The sequence below is a fragment of the Venturia canescens genome, chromosome 6 (assembly GCF_019457755.1).
Source record: "Venturia canescens isolate UGA chromosome 6, ASM1945775v1, whole genome shotgun sequence".
Taxonomy (NCBI): domain Eukaryota; kingdom Metazoa; phylum Arthropoda; class Insecta; order Hymenoptera; family Ichneumonidae; genus Venturia; species Venturia canescens.
The window spans coordinates 2573839-2591120 of NC_057426.1; the positions used below are offsets into that span (position 1 = coordinate 2573839).

Genomic DNA, 17282 nt, shown 5'->3' on the forward strand with positions numbered 1-17282 from the left:
GGTTTCCAGAGGTTAAATTTTGAGACACCGATAATCAATGAATTTCAAATGAATAAAAATCTATCACTTCTGATATATGGCGCAAGCATAAGGTTTTTGTGTTATTTATTTCGATATCATCAAGATTGAAACCCTTCAAATTTCTAAAAATTGTTTCCCCCATTCAATGTTCGTTGCGTGAGTCGGTGCATGGCTCCAGCGATTAGTATAAACCAAATAATTTTTACCTCGACTGCGAGACCATCGAACTTGGAAGACCAACGACACATCGATTGTTTTTTTGATGTTACGATTTGACAAAAGATGAATGACAATTTAAGCAAAAATATATTATTGCCAGTAGCAGGGATGTGACATTCAAAAAAGTGAGATGGAACGAAAGGAAAAAAGGGAAGGATACGTGAAATATATTGAATTGAATAAAAACCACAGCACAATTTTAGCGGGTGAAAAAGATGATTGCGAGCAGCTGAAAATCGATTTGTTTTAACAGAAGCAAATGTGTAACGGTTCAATTTTTATTTTAAAAACGAATCATTCTATCGCCAAACTATCTGAATATTTGTACAAAAGCAAATAAAAAATCCCATCATGAAAATAAAAACTAAAAATTCGTCGCTGCAGTTGCAACGAGTTGGCTCTGTACGGATAATCGCTCTCAATCAACGCAGACGTCGATGACCGATTATGCTCGTTCACATTCTTCGCTTTCTCGGCGGCGTCGTCGCAACTCGTCATGTCTGTGCCTACTGTTGCTGCGACAGCGTCGGCAAATCCAAAAAGTGCTGTCTTGACCGAGAAAAGAATTCTGAATCCAGGTCTCGATCCCTCGTACAATTCGTCGACTTGCACATAAGCGCACTTGAAAATATGATACTGGTGGGGTCGGTTAGAACCCTCTCCTCTATGTAGACAATGTCGACTATCCAATATACTTCGCGATTTCGCCCCCCTTCGAGCCACCGTCGCACCTCGCATTCCGCTTCGAACCAATCCGTCGTGATAGACTGATAACCACGGTTCCGATTGACGCGCGGGCTCTGCGGCGAAAGATTGAACCATTCCGGGGGTCCCGAAAACTGAGCCCCTACCCCCTACGAGATGCCCGCGTTCGTCACCGGGCGCTCTAATTCCCTGGTAGTGTCTCTCGATATCCCACGTTGGAAAATTGACTCGATCGTTGCGTCTGATGTGACGGGGAAGTATGTGCGCTTCGATACGTGTTATTCGCTCTCGATTACCAACTCCGTAACTCGTAACGACTCTTCGAATAGGCATGTTGCGATCGTTGAAGTGTAAATCCCGGGCGGATGCCCCAGCGGCTAGGGCCATCAACGCAACAATCAAAAACGCATGCATCTCGAGTGAGGTTAATCAAGAATGGAGGTCGAGAGATAGCAATTCGCCGCACAAGTGCGGTTCCAATGCTCTTGTTTTTTGGTTATAGAAAATTGAAAATTTCTACGACCGCCGCGTTCGAATGGGAGGCCACTTTATAACGAGCTGCCGAACGGACCATCCTGTCATTGCAAATTTATAGTGTTTCTTTTATCTTTTTGCTCTTGTTCGATTACTCAATAACATTTCTACTGCGTATTTTTCTTCAACGCAGTCGAGCTTTCGAAAAAAGTAAACTATACAGCGCTCTCGGTTCATCGAGAAAAGCTGTTTTCCATCAAATGTTTAAACGTCTCGATGAAAAATTGGATCTGTTTTTCGTTTATATCAATTTATTGCAACTGATCACGAGTTTGAAAACTTGAGATTCGTAAACGAACGACGATGAAAATGTGTATTAACGAGAGTTAATCTTGAAATGCGATAATCTTAAAGAAAATCGTAGAAAATATTGACCAGAAGAATTCTCTGTCATTTTGAAAAATGGCTGTTGAATTTTTTTTCTCTCATTTTTTGATTGGGGATAAGCAAACCGCACTTGGCTGCGATTGAGAAATAGCGAAATTATCGAGAAAATATTATCGAGGCAGAAAGAAGGACTTCACTTCAGTGAAACACGCGCTTGTACTCTTTAGTATAATAGATGGCGATAGATGGATTTTTACAAACAAGATTAGACCATTCGAAGACCCATCAAATATGCTGAATGAAAAAGCGAAGAATAAAACAAAAATCCCGCACATGTACAGACCCATATTTTCCAATACTTATACACACTCTGTTTGTTTTTGGAATGACTTTCATTATTGTTGTCAGTTCGAAAGCGCTGCACCTCCACGCGCTCTGCTGGCGGCGTCACGAAATCAAAACAAACCGTGCCCTGTCTCACTTGCTTTTGTTGTTTATTCGTTCTCCCCGGCTTTTCTGTTTCAATTCGGTTCTCTGCTTTCGTGCCTTCTTTCGTATTTTCGCAGTGCGTGATAATTTTTTTCTCCTTCGCTAGCAGGTTATCAAGCATAGCTGGGATATTGTGATAAATCGAAAACGATGTCGGCGTCGCACTTTGCAATTTTTCGCCATCATAACCCTCCATCGATCAGTTCCGCGTTCGATTCAATCGTAAACAGGAAAAGTTATTACAAACTACGATTTTCCTCGTTATAATCAATCAATTTAGCCCCCGAGATAAGAGACAGCAGATTATTATACATGGCAAATGGCAATTAGATAACTCTAGTTTTTTCATTAGTACTGACAAGATCTCGGTAAAACCATCTCTTTGTCATGCAACAGCTGTATTGACTACGCGACATAAATTTCTTCATTTTTCGAATAACAACTTATTCACATCTCTATTCTGAAGAGTAATAAGATTTTATTGAGTTATCAAGTGACTGCAAATAGATAAGATGCCGGCTATAAGTTGATTATAAGACCAGAAAGTCGAAGCTTGGAGTCAACATTCGAAGAGAGTTTGTCCGAGGGATCGCCGTGCGAGGCCGTTGCGGAGCGGGCATCAGCGTAGAGGGTTTCGCATTCGTGCCAGTGTTTCGTAGCACGGAAAACAAACTGTTGAGAGAATCGACTTGCGTAGCGCACAGTTGATCGTACGTAGTGAGAATATTTAAGCGGAAAATAAAATACAAAAGACTTGATTAATTACTCCCGTCGATTTCAAAATGCGAGTGATGTTTTCCGTTGTTGCGTTGATGGCGTTAACCGCCGGGGCGAGCGCACGGCGATTGACCTTCAACGACCCCAACATGCCGATTCACCTCGTTGATACGAGTTACGGACAAGGTAACCGCGAGCGTATTGATCATCTGGAAGCGAGAATACACAGCCATCACGTCACCACTGGACAACGAGTCAACTTCCCAACGTCCGGTCCACTGGAGACTTATTACCAGGGAATCCGGGCGCCCGGAGACGAACGCGGACATTTAGTAGCGTCCCAGTTCTCCGGGCCACCGGAGTGGTTCAATCTTTCGCCGCAAAACGCACGAGTGAATCGAAACCTCGGATACCAATCAATCACGACGGATTGGTACGGAGCCGAGTGTGAAGCGCGACAATGGCTCCAGGGAGGCCCTAATCGCATCGTCTATTGGACAGTCGACATGACCTACGTGGCCGATTCGAATCGGCCGGATACGTACCATCTCAGAGTGCGTTTCGGAGGACCTGGAGGCATGGACGGCCGAGCGATCGACACCTGGATCCGAAACCCGTTCGAGCGGGAGGACAGCACTTTCTGGATTTGCCGACAGTGTCGCAGCAATCGACACGAACACGATGAACTGCGTCGTCGCGGATTGATCGAAGGAGGCTGCTCGCGAAGCTAGCGACGGCTCTGCAAGAGTCTGATTTTTTGTATCGCTTTCGGCGTTGACTCATCCGGCATATTTTCATATTGTTCATTTATACACGGACCCGTTTCTAAATAAATATCTACACGATTTTAAAATGAATTTATCATTGTTCGTAAACCCGTTCCAAAAGATGTCACCATATTTTCCAACAATCGTAGATTCTTCTGTGATTGATTATTTGCATAATTTCTCCTCAACCCAGCATCGATGCATAAACAAAATTATAAGAGTCATTCTTTTACCACGGTTATTTAATTAAGCACGTCCGAGAAATTGGACAGAAATTGTTGAGCTTGGGATAAACACATTTGTGAATAGAATTTCTGCAAATTCGTGAATTTAACAGCGAGATTGGGCCATGGATCGATTGACGGCTTCGAAGTTGTCGTATTTATTAGGCCTCCAGGCCCAATTTTTGAAAAGCAGTTATTCAATTGTTTTGCAACGTTTAATTCGAAAAATGAAATAATTTGATATCAGCCGTGAGTACACGAAGTAAAAATGTAGCAAGCTGCTCTTCAACAATGATTTTTCCCATTTACAGTTAGTTCAACACCCCACCAAATATCTTGTGTAGTTATGATTGAGTCATGTTCACATTTTAGTCCTTATCCTCACACTTTAGTCATTGGGTATGAATTTATGAATCGCACATGCATAGACCCATATTTTCCAATACTTACGCACTCTGTTGTTTTTTCGAACGACTTTCATTGTGCCAGTTCGAAAGCGCTGCACCTCCACGCGCTCTGCTGGCGGCGTCACGAGTCACGAAGTCAAAACAAATCGTGCCTTGTCTCACTCGCTTTTGTTCGTCCGTTCGCCTACTTTTCTGCTGTAATTCGGTTTCTCTGTTTCCGTGCCTTCTTTCGTATTTTCGCAGTGCGTGATAATTTTTTTCTCCTTCGCTAGCAGGTTATCGAGCATAACTGTGATATCGTGATAAATCGAAAACGATGTCGGCGTCGCACTTAGCAATTTTTCGCCATCATATAACCCTCCATCGATCAGTTCCGCGTTCGATTCAATCGTAAACAGGAAAAATTATTACAAACTACGATTTTCCACGTTATAATCAATCAATTTAGCCCTCAACATACGAGACAGCAGATTATCCACAGCAAGTGGCAATCATACATAACTTTAGTTTCCATTAGCACTGTCAAGACTCGGTAAAACCGTCACTTCGTCACGTTCATTAAACCGCCGCAGCAACAGCTGTATTCGCTGCGCGACACAAGTTTCTTCATTTTTTGAATAACAATTTATTTACATCTCTTTTCCGAAGAGTAATGGGCCGTCGTTAAGTTACCGAGTGACTCTAAATAGCTATATCGCAGGCTATAAATTCATTACAAGACCATAAAGTCGAAGTTTGCGGATTCAACATTCGAAGAGAATTTGTTAAAGGGATCGTTGTGCGAGGCAGTTGCAGAGCAGGCATCAGCGCAGAGTATTTTGCATTCGTCGTGCCAGTGTTTCGTAGCAAGAAAAACAAACTGTCGAGACGATCGACTTACTTAGTGCACAGTGAGAATTAAGCGGAGAACAAAATCCCGAAAATTTCAAAATGCGGGTCATGTTTTCTATTGTTGCGTTGATCGCGTTAGCCACCGGGGCGAGCGCCCTGCGATGGATGTTTTACGACCCTAATATACCGATTCACCTGATTGATACGAGTTTCGGGCAAAGCAACAACGAGCGTATTGACCATCTGGAAGCGAGAATACGCAGCCATCACTTGACCACTAGACAACGAATAAACTTTCCAAGATCCGGTTCACTGGAGACTTATTACCAGGGAATCCGGGCGCCCGGAGACGAACGCGGACATTTAGTAGCGTCCCAGTTCTCCGGACCAGCGGAATGGTACAATCTTTCACCGCAAAACGCACGAGTGAATCGAAACCGCGGATACCAATCCATCACGACGGATTGGTACGGAGCCGAGTGTGAAGCGCGACGATGGCTCCAGGGGGGCCCTAACCGCACCGTCTGGTGGACAGTCGACATGACCTACGTGGCCGATTCGAACCGGCCGGATACGTACCATCTCAGCGTGCGTTTCGAAGGCCCTAGAGGCATCGACGGCGGAGCGATCGACACCTGGATACGAAACCCTTTCGAGCGGGAGGACAGCACTTTCTGGATTTGCCGACAGTGTCGCAGCAATCGACACGAACACGATGAACTGCGTCGTCGGCAATTGATCGAAGAAGGCTGCTCGCGAAGCTAGTCCCCGGCTCTGCAAGAGTCCGGTTTTTATTGTGACGCTTTCGGTGTTGACTCATCCGGCATTTTTTATTCATATTTCTTATTTATTCACGGACCCGTTTCCAAATAAATATCTACACTATTATCAAATATTTTTCACATTCGTTCGTACACGGAGAGACTTTTATAGCAAAAATTACCATGTTTTTATAGTAACGTCGGACCATATCGATATTATAATAATAATCGTTACAGAGTGTGTCAAATAATGCAAAAGTTTGGGGAATCATTACCACAGTCCATAATAAATAACGCGCTGTACTATTGGATTATGGAAGCAGGTTTTGAAATGAATGGCACAAAGTTTAAGCAGAGCAATTATATATTTTATTCAATGAACTTTACTCTAAGAGATCTATCGATAAACTGAGCGTTGCAGTGGTCGAAAAAGTGACTCTGACTCTAACGACAAAGGGCCTCGTGTCGACCTCTTTCTTTATCTGTATATTCGTTATATAAACAAACTTCTAGGACTGCGAGCACGCTCTCATGTGTATTGTTTAATATCAAGTTTTATTACTATGCTGATGGATTATTTTTGCTCATATTCCAATATGTACTATATCAAAAATGGAATACCGAGCGAATGTTTATCAAAAACATAGTAAATAATGAAATGATTTGATGAAAATTTGGGAGATAACATAGCAGTCGTTTCTCTGTGCTATACGAAAAATGACATAGTTTCGTATTTTCCTTTTTACCGCACTGAATTTTGTTCAATAACATAGCAAAATTGATGCGCCCATCAATTATGTAAGGCGTTGCGTTTCAACTCACCAAAGACACGAGTGACATTCAGATATCGATAGATCGTTCGATGTAAGAATGTCACAGACTTCAATTTTGCCTGTCGTACATGGTAAAATTTGGGAGAACTGCTTTCGGCATCAAAAATGACGCTGAAGTTTGCAACGTTGGAGTCCAACGAAATGATCGAAAAACCCTCCAATAATTTCAGTAATTCTCTAATTTCGTTCTCTCCCGAATTGCTAATTCGTAGTTTTTCAACCTGTATCAATACTTGGCGAAATAAAAACTTTAAAATTGCTTTTTCTCCTAACGTACCATTTTTAAATATTTTATAATATTCTTTTCATAAAGTTCAGACTTTTTTTTACAAAGGAACAGTGCTATTTTATTTTGAGATTCTTAAAAAATAAACTATAAAACAATTAAGTTGGAAGATACGTCATGAATTGCAGCGATACTTGGTGAAATCAAAAATTGGTCAATTACAAATGTTTTTTCGTTCATTTCGTTGAACCGCAACGTTGCAAACTTCAGCGTTGTAACAAGTTCATAAGTCAGGTATCGCAACATGGTTTTTGCCCAAGCCGGGAATTCCCAAAAACCATTAAATGTAAATCCCAAGAGTGATTTCTTCAAAACGCTTAATCATCGATCACTCCTCAGATCTAATGCATCCTCGTATAGTCCCGATGCTGCAGTGATCGAGAATCTTGTCACGTGTCACAGTGACAACAGTCCGCCAGTAATTCAGAGTCGAGGAAACTATGACGATAAATTGTTGCAAGGGGGACACTTTGTACCTCGTTTTTTCCTTGAAACGTAACCAGGTCCTAGAAAAATGCTCAGTAAGATTTTCAGCGATTGCCTGATAGACGAATTACCCTAAAGACGATCGGATCGTTATTGCGCAATTATGAAATAAGTGCAGGAAGATAATACGTTTGTTATTATCATGGAAATATGATGATGTCGGAGGTTATCGGGATACGCGGCGAGAGTGCGTTCCGTACTTATATAAGCTCGCATACAAACTGGAAGCGTTAGAACAGATCCGTGGGTCGGCGTGAATTTAGTGTGTGTCTTGAACTTGTAAAAGGTCACCAAAGACGTCCCCTTGTCGCGATCAGCTTCGATCCGCTGGATTCAAGATGAATATAATTTTTTTGATCGTCGCCTTGACGGCGTTGGCCGGTGGAACGAGCGGACGGCGTTTGACCTTCAGCGACCCGAACATGCCGATCCGTGTGGTCGAAACGAGCTTTGGATCCGGAAATCGCGAGCGCATTAATCGCCTCGAAGCGGTCATCCTCTCCCGACACCTGACCACCGGGCAGCGAGTCAACTTCCCAACATCCGGTCCCCTGGAGACCTACTACCAGGGAATCCGGGCGCCCGGAGACGAACGCGGACATTTAGTAGCGTCCCAGTTCTCCGGGCCACCGGAGTGGTTCAATCTTTCGCCGCAAAACGCCCGAGTGAATCGAAACCTCGGATACCAATCGATCACGACGGATTGGTACGGAGCCGAGTGCGAGGCTCGACGATGGCTCCAGGGGGGCCGCAATCGCGAGGTTTACTGGATCGTCGAAATGACCTACGTCGACGCTTCCAATCGACCTGATCGGTATCACCTCGTTGCGCGGTTTACAGAGACTCACCGTATCGTACGATCCATCGACACCTGGATACGAAACCCTTTTCTTCACGAAGACAGCACTTTCTGGATTTGCCGACAGTGCCGCAGCAATAATCACAGGCACGACGAACTTCGCCGCCGCCGAGAAAGCGGACAATGCTCACGAGGATAACGAACGTCTCAACAGATCGAGATCACTCCCCCAAGATACTTGGGTGGCGACTCAACCGGCATGTTTCATAAATTTTACCACACCAAGCGGTTTTCATACGTATTTTCTAATATTTTATAGTATTTTTTGTAAAATAAGTGTAGTTACGATAAAACGATAGAAATATTGTCTTGGAATAAACTTGTGAAACGTTGAGGAGTTTCGGTACAGAAGTCTAAATATTAAGAAATTGATGAAATTTGGTGATAATGTTCTTCAACATCAAGTGCGAAAACACACATTTTTTCAAAATTTTATTCTACCTAGTTATCGAGTAATTACGCATTAAAGCAGATTTCTTATGCCCGGAATGTATACCTATATAAACGCTATGCTTATACACGTGAACTTTAGTGATCGATTACTTGATAACTGTGTAGAAGAAAAATCTTAGAAAATTTGTATTGTCAAATTTAGCACTAAAGAATATGTTCACCAAATTTTATAAAATTCTGAACTTTTTGAAATTTTTTGTTTTTAGCATGCTTTAGCATGGCAACATTGTATCGCCTGTACCGAAACTCCTTAAGGAGGGTGGCTAGGGACGATACAATGTTGCCATGCTAAACCATGTAAAATACATTAAAAATTTCAAAATGATAAGAATTTAATAAAATTTGGTGAACATATTCTTTAGAGTTAAATTTGACAATACAAATTTTTTAAGATTTTTCTTCTGTACAGTTATCGAGTAATTGATCAATAAAGTTCACGTGTATAAGCATACCGTTTCCATATATATAGGTATACATTCCGGGCATAAGAAATCTGCTTTAATGCGTAATTACTCGATAACTAAGCAGAAGAAAATTTTGAAAAAAATTGTGTCTTCGCACTTGATGTTGAAGAACATTATCACCAAATTTGATGAATTTCTTATCAATTTGACGAACGTAGCCACCCTCCTTAAGCATTCAATTCTTTTTTAATCAATTTCAAAACTTCTTTGTGACGTTAACCACCGATCATCCTGCTCGCCTGTAATCAGGTACAAGCTCTCAGATTTTTTCTATTCATGCTAGTTTTTATCTGTTACATTCCCACCATTTTTAATACAGTCGATTTGGGAAGGAAAATGTTTTTAGACGTGGGAGAAGCTGGGACGAAACGAGGTAGTTTCAAGTTGCGGGATTTTTTTCTTTTCGTTCTAGCAATTGATATTTTTTGAAGAAAAGCATGAAAAAATGAATTTTTTTGAAAATTTCTAAAAGGGAATAAGAAATTGATATTCACATTTACCCGACGCGTATTTTTTTCTTCTGATTTAGGCTGCTGTTCAACGAGTGTGAGATTCCTCGGTGGTCTGTCCTGATCCTTGATATTTCGGGGAAACTGAAGCTTCTGACAGCCTCTTTGACGAAGGGAGCTCATGTTTATCTCCAAATATCCACCGAGAATAAAATAACCCTGACAGTTCTTTGAACCCTCCAATTTTGCCAATAAGTCTACTCCTAAAAAACAAGGCAATAATAATAGATTTTTTGGCATACAATTAATATAAGAATTATAATAAATAAAATAAAATAAAATAAAATAAAAATATAATTGATAAAAGAATTATATACAATTAAATATAAGAATTTCGGTCGCATATTTGTATTTGAATTATTAGTCACTCTTTCCGGCCCCGGCCTGAACGGTTAGGGAAACGGTAGCGCAACTAATGAATAATTGTACATTCAGGTGGTCGCATTGCGTAATACGTCTGGCTAGTAAACACCGAGCGCTGGTGCCACGTTTCCTCATTTGCTTCATTAAACATTATTGTTTTATCTGATAACTGGTGCCAGGAAACGATCTATTTATACATTCAAATTCAAAATATTCCAATATTGCGTGATACTTTTTTGCACCGTGGTCAAACGACCCTTCAACGATAAATGCATATTCTCGAAAATGTCTTGTTACTTTTCGTACTATCTAGCATTATTTTGAATAACACATTATGCTAATTTAATACCCTGTAAGAGTGTCCACAGTCGTTATAACTTTTTAACATATAAACTCTTTTGTTTGCAAACCGTTGTCTCATTTCGAATTCTGAAAGTTTCAGCTTATTTGTCGATGTCAAACATCTCCAAAGATGTAATTGATTGTACACGCAGTCGTGAAAAGCATCGAAGTATTGATAACCAGTCACAGATGACGATTGCAAAATGCTAAGACGTGTGCTTACTACAAAAGATCGTGTTCCTCCCTGCTGGCCTAATATTCGGGAATGGTTCGTCAGGCTGATCGTTATAGAAGAGTGTAAACAGTAATACACCATCCAGACAAGAGCAACAGCCATTGGGAAAGATCCTGTCAAAATAGTAACGCGACTTGGGGATCTGAAAATTTGCAAAAGCGCAGTATCTTGATGAACATCGAAACGCTTTCGAATACTTGAATAATTATGTAAAGATAGCGCGCAGGTGACGTTATTTTAAGTTTCTATTGTGTCGAGATAAGAAAATAATGTTGAAACGTTAATCTATCGTTCAGCGGCGGAACACTCGCTGCTCCGTCGATCGTTATAAAACGGTCTGCGATTGGCGAGAGCGGTAGAGAAGATTTGCAAGCCTTGGGAGTGTGTTTCTTCGCAAGAGTAACCAACAGCCCGGCGAGTTCGCGTCCGCGCAGTTGATACTCGGTGTCGCAGGACATTGGAAAAAGCACGAAATCGCAGAGTCTCTTGAACCACGATGGTGCCATCAACGTTGCTGATTCTCGGCCTGACGGCGTTGGCCGCTGTCGCGAGTGCACGCCGGTTGACTTTCGACGATAAAAAAATGCCGATCAGCCTCGTCGAGACGAGTTTTGGACAAAACCATGAAGAGCGAATCGAGCATCTCGAAGCGGTCATACTGCCTCGACATTTGACCACCAGGAAGCGAGTCAATTTCCCGACGAAGGGCAAACTGGAAAAATACTACGAAGCCATCCGGGCGCCCGGAGACGAACGCGGACATCTCGTGGGCTCTCAGTTCTCGGGACCACCGAAATGGTACAACCTTTCACCGCAGAACGCACGCGTCAACCGGAACAAGGACTATCAGTCGATCACGACCGACTGGTACAAGTCCGAATGCGAGGCTCGACAATTCCTCCAAATGGGAGGCAAACGCGAAGTCCACTGGAAGGTCGACATGACCTACGTCCGCGACTCCAACCGCCCTGACCAGTACCATCTCCAAGTGGATTTCCTCAACAACGGACGTTCCTCCAAATCGATTGATACCTGGATAAAAAATCCGTTCGAGAAGGAAGACAGCACTTTTTGGATTTGCAGCGGATGTAAATCGAATAACGGACACGAAACGGGATGCAAAAAGGCTTGATCGAAGAGCCTGCACTATCCGAGATCTTTGGGATCGAATTGCAAAAAATTGTTCTCGACTCCACCGCAAAATTGCTTTTCCATCAGTGTTTTCTCTCCCAAACTATGGCGTTGTTGATGCGCTCAGTTACCAAACTGCTTGAAACGCCATGTTTTGGGAAGGACACATTCACGTTAAATTTACAGTATGTATTTACCAATAAAGCTGAAAACATTCAGTTACCTGTATTATCAATTGTTTTTATGTCGACGTTCGCAACGCGATCACGCAGCAGATCCTCATTCCGCCTGCTCATCACACGACCTTTTGCAAGCGCTCACTCCCATTGTCTGCTGCGGAGACAGCCGGGCTCGAGTACTCCCCCCACTTATTCGACTGGAATGCGCCATTGCACGCCTTTCAGAAGGGACTTGATGGTGAAATATTGATGATAATAAAAAAAATCGACCTCTTTTTGATCCATGTGTGCATTGACACTTCGATCAATGACGTTTTTGCACCGACTCTCCCAATCCGGATCGAAGTACGAAGTGACACATCGGATGCTGCAGTGGCACGGGGTGAAAATTTCATGAGTGATGTTTCACGCGTCCGCGTCGAGTTCGCGCGCGGTGCGACTGGACGCGAAGTAACCGAAAATAAATACTTTGTTTTCAAAGTTGCTTTCAAGCAAGACGGTCTTCCCGATCAACCGGTAAGAAAACGCATTTTTCAAGGTATATCATTGAATCAAAACGAACTCGTATGATTATCATCAAAATTTGGTTAATTCACTTATCTGAAAAATATTTTTTTTTTTTTCAATAAACGTCGACGATGATTTCGAGAAGCTTCCCTCTCTCTTCTTTTGAATCTTGAAATTATCGTTTAAATCGAAAATCTGCTTGAATAAGAGAGAAGTTTGTAGAAATATTCAACGTTGAAAGTGATCGTTTTTTTTTGTTCGAATGAAAACAAGCAAAGGATGTTGCCCAAAACGAATTCAAGGTCTGAGTCCAGAAGTTTTATACACACAACTTGGAAATTCTTCGTTCTTATATTGGCGATCCACACTACCGATGGCGGCGCTCGTGTCCCTCAGAAAAATGGCGCTATTGGAGTGCAATTTTGACAGTTGTGCATGATTTAGCATTGGAAACATGGACCAGTCGTATTTAAAACTCCCACAAATTTATGAATACGTACATTTTTGCTGATAACTGCTCCAAAAACCATTTAACGACATTAATATTACGCGACAAGTCGTCTGCTTTGCACTCCAACAGCAGTTCAAGAAAAATCCGCGAGGCGTCGCATGCTTAGTGTGGATCGCCAATAGTACTCGTACATATGATAGCTGCAGGGTTTCATTTTGCCAAACGACGAGTCGGACATAACCTCGATCATTCGAGTCTCGTTCTCAGAAGATTAGCCAAATTTCATGTTAGCTCCGTAGCACTTTACGAAAAGGTACGAGGGTAGTCGTTAATAAAATTCCGAAGTCGTTTCATCCCCACTCCAATCGTTTTCATTATTTTATCAAAAACTTGACGAAGCCAAATACGCTGACATAATAAAAACAGCATCAATACACGGCGATAGATTTCGTTACAAAGCGCTTCGAAATATTGGCAGCCGAAGTGCAAAACTGGCTAGAACTCGGCGCTAGGTGCGTGTTTCTCAACGAAAATGAATGATGAAGAGTAGGACGATTGGAAAAAAATTTGTTCGAAAGTACATTGGGAACAAGCGTGCCGAATGCATTGTGCTGAAAGGAAACGAATTCAAGGAGTTCCATCATGGCGACGTGTGGGTAAACAACTTCATGTTCCGATACGATAACAAAGGGGAAGTCGTTGACCAAGTTTTCGTAAGCTTTGTAATTTTTTTTTTCGGTCTGCAGATTTGTGATCAATTTTCACACTTGTTCATACTATCACTGAAAATTTAAGATTTTCAAGTAAAAAGCAATCGAAATGCTCAGTTTAAGGATAATATATAATGAATAAAACAAACGAGATATTCGTGACTTTTTGTGCAGCTCGATTTCCAAATTTCCGCATAGAGATCGCCGGCAAATGATTTACATTACTTTCTGGCCACGAGTATACCGGACGACCGAAACGATGTTACGTGTATAAATTGCCAAACGAAATCACCGAGCAAAGAGTTTATTCAACTATGGCTGAAAGAACGAGAATTTCTGGCAATACTGTATCCAATTATAGTACTGTCCATCGTTTTTGCTGACAAAGTTCGAAGCTCCTGCACCCCCTACCCGCGACGACGCTGAAGTCTTGCCTGAAGATTTTTGCGATGAAGGCAAAACGATATTAATTCGTTGGCAATACGGCCAATTTTTCAATTCCAGCCCTTAAACTTTATCAAGGGTTCAACGAATAACGGAAACAATTTTTATTTATAGATTTTTTTTTATTTTTTATTTTTTATTCAATTATGTAGATATAGCGTATGAAAACTTGTTTAAAATTAACGATACGATTTTTGGTATCGTGCTCTTGCACCCGGACCACCGAATTTTTTCGGCTCGCACCGTCTCGGGTCCGCAACGAGAAGTGTACGGTCGTATTGTATAAGGATGTCCTTGACTTCCTTTTTACTCGCTTCATCTACGTCTGGAATCCATAAAATTGAAAAAACATTTTTATAAATACTTGGTCTTTATCATTTTTATAATGACTTCAGGATAGATAGCAAAGTTTCTGTTCTACTGCCTTTTTCTCTTATTTTCAATGCTATCTCGATGATTATCGAGCATACTATATTTAGCATACAAATTCCAACGTTTGTTTTTTCTTCAAAGTAAACCAAGATAAGAATAGGAAAATGATTACTTACACTTTTGGTAATACGCAACGAGGGCTTTGGAAATGGCTTGCCGAATGGCATAAATTTGTGCCACGTGACCCCCTCCATTGACTCTTACTCTGATGTCAACACCAGAGAACTTTTCCTACAGACACAAAATCATGGTTAAAAAACATTGTTTATGAGAAATTATTGGTATTATTTGATTCACATTGAATTGCACAGTTGTCAGTATATTGAATGACAAAAAGCTCTGACCAATTGCCATATTTTGTGTAATATAAAAAATTGAGGTTCGTCATAACTATTATACCTTTCCAAGGAGCAGGATGGGTTCCTGCAGTTTATATTGGAGCACCCTGGGTTCCACCAACTCCAGAGGACGTCCATTGACACGGAGAAGTCCATGCCCGCGCTTGCAGTACGCAACTGCAGTGGCACTTTTCTAGTTATAAAGAAATAGAAAAAGAAAACGTCTTAATTTCTGTTGTATTTTGCCCACGATTTATTGGATTTTACTATTCATCAATATTGAGGGAAAAACGAATGGTCGTATTGAATCACAATAATGTATAAATTAATTCTGTTATCAATTTGATTGAAAATTTCTAAAATATTGGAAAAAAAAATTGTTCCCGAAAATATGTTCTGGACTCACGGACAAATAGTTGACTCAGTTAAATGTATGAAGATTCGTAGTTTAGATTTATTTTTAGTTAGGGTTGGTAATTCAATTAACGTATGAATTGTTGTTAAATAATTAATGTGAAAGGAAAATGTGAAAGTGAAACACGGATTTGGCCAAAGTTGTATTTTCAGGTTATGTACGCACGCACACCCGATGTCACTGATTGGAATGTCAATAAAGTAAGATTGAACGAACCTTGCGTCCGAAGACTTGCACCGAATGGTTTGGTTCCTTCTGCTTCGTTACCTGTTAACAATTAGGAAATTTTGTATAGAAAAATGCATCAATTTATCAAATAAAACGTGAAATTGTTGAATACTTACCTTCTGCATTTTGGCGAGCACAGCTTGGAACTTGGAAAGGAAGTCCAGGGGAGTGACACTTAAGGTGCGTTCCACTTATCGCCCGTAACGCCCAGACGACGGCTACTGGGATAGGATATTGGGGCATTTTGGGCGTTTTGGGCGATAAGTGGAACACACCTTTATTGGCACCTCCCGAAACGATTGTGATTGGTCGAAAGTTTCGGGAACTCGGATCCCATTACCAACCACATAAAACATCCGTAAGTGTGCTGTTTTCTTGGCCGCACTGAGCGCCTCGAGCGCTTGACGAAGTTAGACGGTCGCCATGACAAACTATGCATCTCTAGTCCCCTATATATTCCAACTTTTAAAATTTTTCTCAACGCCAATCGTTTGACAATGTTTGTTTGATCATAAGAAAACCGAAGTTGAAAATTCCATGAAAATTAGCTCCACATTTGTAACTGACAAACAACAAAACTCGTATGTAAATTGGGTTTCGCGATATTTATATATAATTTTTATTCTTTTCATCCGAAGAACGTGGCATAGTGCAGTGGTACCGTGCCATACTTGAAATCTAAAAGTTCGGGTTTTCGAGCCTCACGTTAGGCGACCGATGTTTTGATCCAATCTTTTTTACATTTTTTATTTATTCAAATTATATTTGCTGTGCTATTGCTGGCAATACAGCAGCACATGTTCTAATTGTAAAATTTAAAATCTAGTGCTAAATTTTTCTACATGGCGTACGCAATTGATTGTAGCCATCTCTCTCTTAACCGCGCGACAGAAAGAAGATAAAAAAAGGTTATTTTTTTAAAATGATCGTTCTATGTTTTATTTATATCAGTCGATGTGTACATTTGAATTAATAAATAGAATGGATCTTAATAATACAAAACAAGATTATATGTTTTAAAAAATCAAGAGACGTGAAATTAGACCACTCAAACCGCGTGCTTGTCACCCTCGCTTTCGGCTCGGGTAACAATTCTCCCCGCGGTTTGAAGTAGTCTACTTTCCTCCCTATACGATAAAAAATGTCGATCACCGTCGTCGAGACGAGTTTTGGACAAAACCATCGCGAAGCGGTCACACTGCCTCGACATTTGACCACCAAGAAGCGAGTCAATTTCCCGACGAAGAGCAAACTGCAAAAATATTACAAAGCCATCCGAGCGTCCGCGGAGACACGCGAACGCGGGCATCTCGTAGGCTCTCAGTTCTCAGGACGACCGAAATGGTACAATTTTTCACCGCAGAACGCACGCGTCAACCGGAACAAGGACTATCAGTCGATCACGACCGACTGGTACAAGTCGAAAATTCTTCCAAATTGGAAGGCAACGCGAAGTCCACTGGAAAGTCGACATTCGACATGACCTACGTCCGCGACTCCGATCGCCCTGACAAGTACCATCTCCAAGTGAATTTTCTCAACAAAATGGACGTTTCTCCAAATCGATTGATACCTGCATAAAAAATCTGTTGGGGGCACGAAACGGGATGCAAAA

General features: G+C 41.3%; 1 protein-coding gene and 1 pseudogene across 1 annotated transcript; one reads left to right on the forward strand and one right to left on the reverse strand.

Moving 5' to 3' along the window:
- Positions 1-13284: 13284 nt before the first annotated feature.
- Positions 13285-14617, forward strand: LOC122412318 (uncharacterized; annotated as a pseudogene).
- Positions 14369-15949, reverse strand: LOC122412434 (40S ribosomal protein S16). Its single transcript, XM_043421926.1, has 5 exons — positions 15784-15949; positions 15656-15706; positions 15086-15217; positions 14803-14917; positions 14369-14579 (listed from the first exon to the last, which is right to left on the reverse strand). Exons 1-5 carry the CDS (start codon positions 15790-15792, stop codon positions 14434-14436), a joined length of 453 nt encoding a protein of 150 aa, XP_043277861.1. The 5' UTR covers positions 15793-15949; the 3' UTR covers positions 14369-14433.
- Positions 15950-17282: the final 1333 nt, after the last annotated feature.

Excerpts from the sequence above, each read along its gene's own strand:
- LOC122412434 (XM_043421926.1), bottom strand. Across the intron at positions 15,218-15,655 it reads TGCAAGTCTTCGGACGCAAG|AAAAGTGCCACTGCAGTTGC; the intron begins GTTCGTTCAATC and ends CTTTATAACTAG. Across the intron at positions 14,580-14,802 it reads CGTTGCGTATTACCAAAAGT|ACGTAGATGAAGCGAGTAAA; the intron begins GTAAGTAATCAT and ends TATGGATTCCAG.